The sequence below is a fragment of the Austrofundulus limnaeus genome, unplaced genomic scaffold (assembly GCF_001266775.1).
Source record: "Austrofundulus limnaeus strain Quisiro unplaced genomic scaffold, Austrofundulus_limnaeus-1.0 Scaffold153, whole genome shotgun sequence".
NCBI classification, from domain to species: domain Eukaryota; kingdom Metazoa; phylum Chordata; class Actinopteri; order Cyprinodontiformes; family Rivulidae; genus Austrofundulus; species Austrofundulus limnaeus.
Window position 1 is genome coordinate 692130 of NW_013952555.1, and position 2925 is coordinate 695054.

The window sequence follows — 2925 nt, forward strand, 5'->3', positions numbered from 1 at the left end:
GCACTCATAACAGCTCTTAGTTTCTAAGATTCTTTTCTGATCAATCTGTACTTTGTGGTTCTTTTGGAATAGTTATATTTGCAGGGTTTCCCCTAGTGTTTTATTAGATTGGCAAGCCACCAGGCTTTACATGCCTCCCCTCCAGGCTAGAGTCATTTGTTTATTTAGAGGGAAATTCACCAACATCGCCYGTGGAGCAGGTGCTAAAACAATGCACTCATCATCAATGAGTGGYGAAGCTAAAAGCTATCATAATACTCTTCAGCATGCAAAAAAACAAACCAAGTATTGGATATCTGTAAACCCTTTCAATGTCCCACACACATCTAATTAATGTTTTAAACAGATATTGTGTGAAAAACGTTAGAAATTGAAAATATTTTCTGTGATTTCTTGAGCAGAAATATGATTTGTCTTTCAAATGTTGAGCTTCGTCTTTTGGTCATAACATGTCATTATTCTTTCTTTAAACCTGACAGTTTCACTCGAACAGTATTGGACGTTTTCTTTCTTTGCTTGCTTCAGTCTCTGTCAGTTTGGTATTGATCGTTCTGCCCTCAGAGTCCCAGATCAGACTGGAAGAGTAAAATCCACTGTAGTTATAAGAASACATTTTCCAAAGTAGAATTATTCTAAAAGATGAGGTCAAAGGTCAAAATGAACCAGCAGAACATCTTGATTATATTGAACTAAGATGAGTCCGAATGTCAAAGCTTCTTCTCTACAATCTTTCATTTATCCAGGGGCGTTACCAAATGGAGGCCAGGGGGAACAAATATGCAGGTCCCCCTGCTCAATCTTTTAAACATAATTTCTCCATTAGCAAAATACATTCTGATCCACTGCACAGTTTTAAATGAAACTCTTATATAAATTCTTACTCATAGTTTAATAGATTTAAAATGGCCACCACAGTTAATCAACAATAGCGAAAACAAAAATGTGTATTCATACATACTGTATGTAAAGCTAACAGTTTGTGTAGCTGAGAGAAGATTATCTGTCTTTTACTTAGAAAAATGTCTGGAGGTGCCCTGCACTCAGCTCTTAATAATGTTGGTTTATTTTTTTTAACTGCACTAGTTTTATTCCTCCAGCTGTAATCCTTTTGTTTTTATTTGGCTAACWGTAAATTTGAGGTGGCATGGTGGCACAGTTGTTAGTGCTGTTGCATTCTTTGTATCTTCTCCACACTTTCACCCCACAATCCAACTGCTGTAGTCAAAATCTGGACTCATCACTAAACAGTTCGTCCACGTGTTCAGGCTCCAGTACGTGTTGCCAACATCAGCACAAATGGGTCTGATGGTAAAGGGCCCTTATGGCAAGCCTCCTGGTTGCCCGATGAGACTGGAGATCGTCTGTGTGCAGTCTGTTCGGAATTGTCTGGGCAGAGTGTTGTCGGACATATCGTTCTCTAAACTTTGTAAATCTGTAGAAGAAGGCCTACAGTACCTAAGTTCTAACAGGGTGAGGAAATTATATTCTTGGGGTGTCATTTTCTTGGGATGCCCCCTATAATATCCCCCATCAAATGGAACTTGGCCGTCTGTCTGATACGATGATACTAGAGCTCACTCCAAATAATACTGCAACTTAGTTTTGCTGAACACCAACTTGAAGTTGTCCTATTGCAAGGGCCCTATCCAGATCAGTCAAACATGGCATGCTGGTTCTTAAAGCAGACTCCTACTGACCGTTGTAGCAGGGCCAATGCTCACAGTTTTGAGTTTCTGGTAACCCCAGTTGCTGCCAGTCAGGCACCTGATTGACTAAAGTGTCAATTGCAACAGCAAAAAAACACAACGGTATGAATGGTAGAGAATAGTTGGCAATTTTTTCATGTGCACTAGSCAAATACTCAGTTCTACTGCTCATTCCACAAATGCATGTTCCTTACAATGCTGACACCATTTAAAAGAGAAATAAACAGGCTTTCCAAGAATATAAATTTATTGCCAAGAAGCATTGTTACACCAAAAATAATCAAACAACCACWAATTCCTTACTTTTTCTGCCAAGTTTAGAAACTCCATTTATTGAATTGATGTACAATATGTGTGTAAATGCTTGTCTTTAAGTTTACAATGATACCCAGATTTAGTCTATTTTTATCATTTTATGGTAATGCACTGGAAGTAAGCTAATAAATTTATGTTCTGCACCTCAACATTTTTTATTCACATAGTGAATGTTTAAATCCATTCAACACATTTTATTGCATGTCTTTGTAGATTATTKTGAATCCATAWTATTCTGKATTTGATGCATCTTGAAAAATAAAAATAGTGTATAATAGCCTTTAGCTATCAAATTGAAATTACCATCATGTTTTTTTTTTCAGTACTTGGGGTCTATCTAACCACCTATGCCAATTATTTTTTTCCTTTTTTGATACCAGTTTTTCCTCTGGTCCAAGGATTGTGTGYAAATATAGAAATCAGTGTTTTGCTTTTAATGTTGTTACCTTTTTCACAAGTTGCTCCTCCATAGCTGGGCAGACAAAGACACACAAAAGAGTTGATCTCATCGATGCAGGTTCCTCCATTCTGGCATGGATTGGACTGACAGTCGTCAATGTCTGAGTGGAAAAACAGTGAGAGGAGAACAGAGGGTAAGTTATAGAAACACAAACAAAGCGGCTTTTCAAACCTGCCACAGTGGTGAGAGGGAAAAACAGAGATCAAAGTTTTGAAAAGATTAGAGGTGTTTTTGCCAAAGTTATAATTAAACAAATTGATTTAGCTTCATGAGTGAGCAGTTTGGGACAAATCAAAGAGTGTGATGTTAATTGCAAAATGTTTGCAGGACATGATTTAGTTAAACTGTCAAGCCTGAGCAGAAAGAACGAGGCGAAGCTTTAGAACACACACACACACACACACACACACACACACACACACACACACACACACACACACACAC

The 2925-nt window shown here is 37.8% G+C and overlaps 1 protein-coding gene across 1 annotated transcript in view; it reads right to left on the bottom strand.

Annotated features, from left to right (window-relative positions):
• ncanb (neurocan b) overlaps nt 1–2925 on the bottom strand; it is a gene marked incomplete at its 5' end in the record, with an annotated part of 221252 nt that overhangs the window by 50743 nt on the left and 167584 nt on the right. The window contains 1 exon segment of the mRNA XM_014016766.1: nt 2468–2581. Within this exon segment, the coding sequence (XP_013872220.1) occupies nt 2468–2581 (114 nt within the window).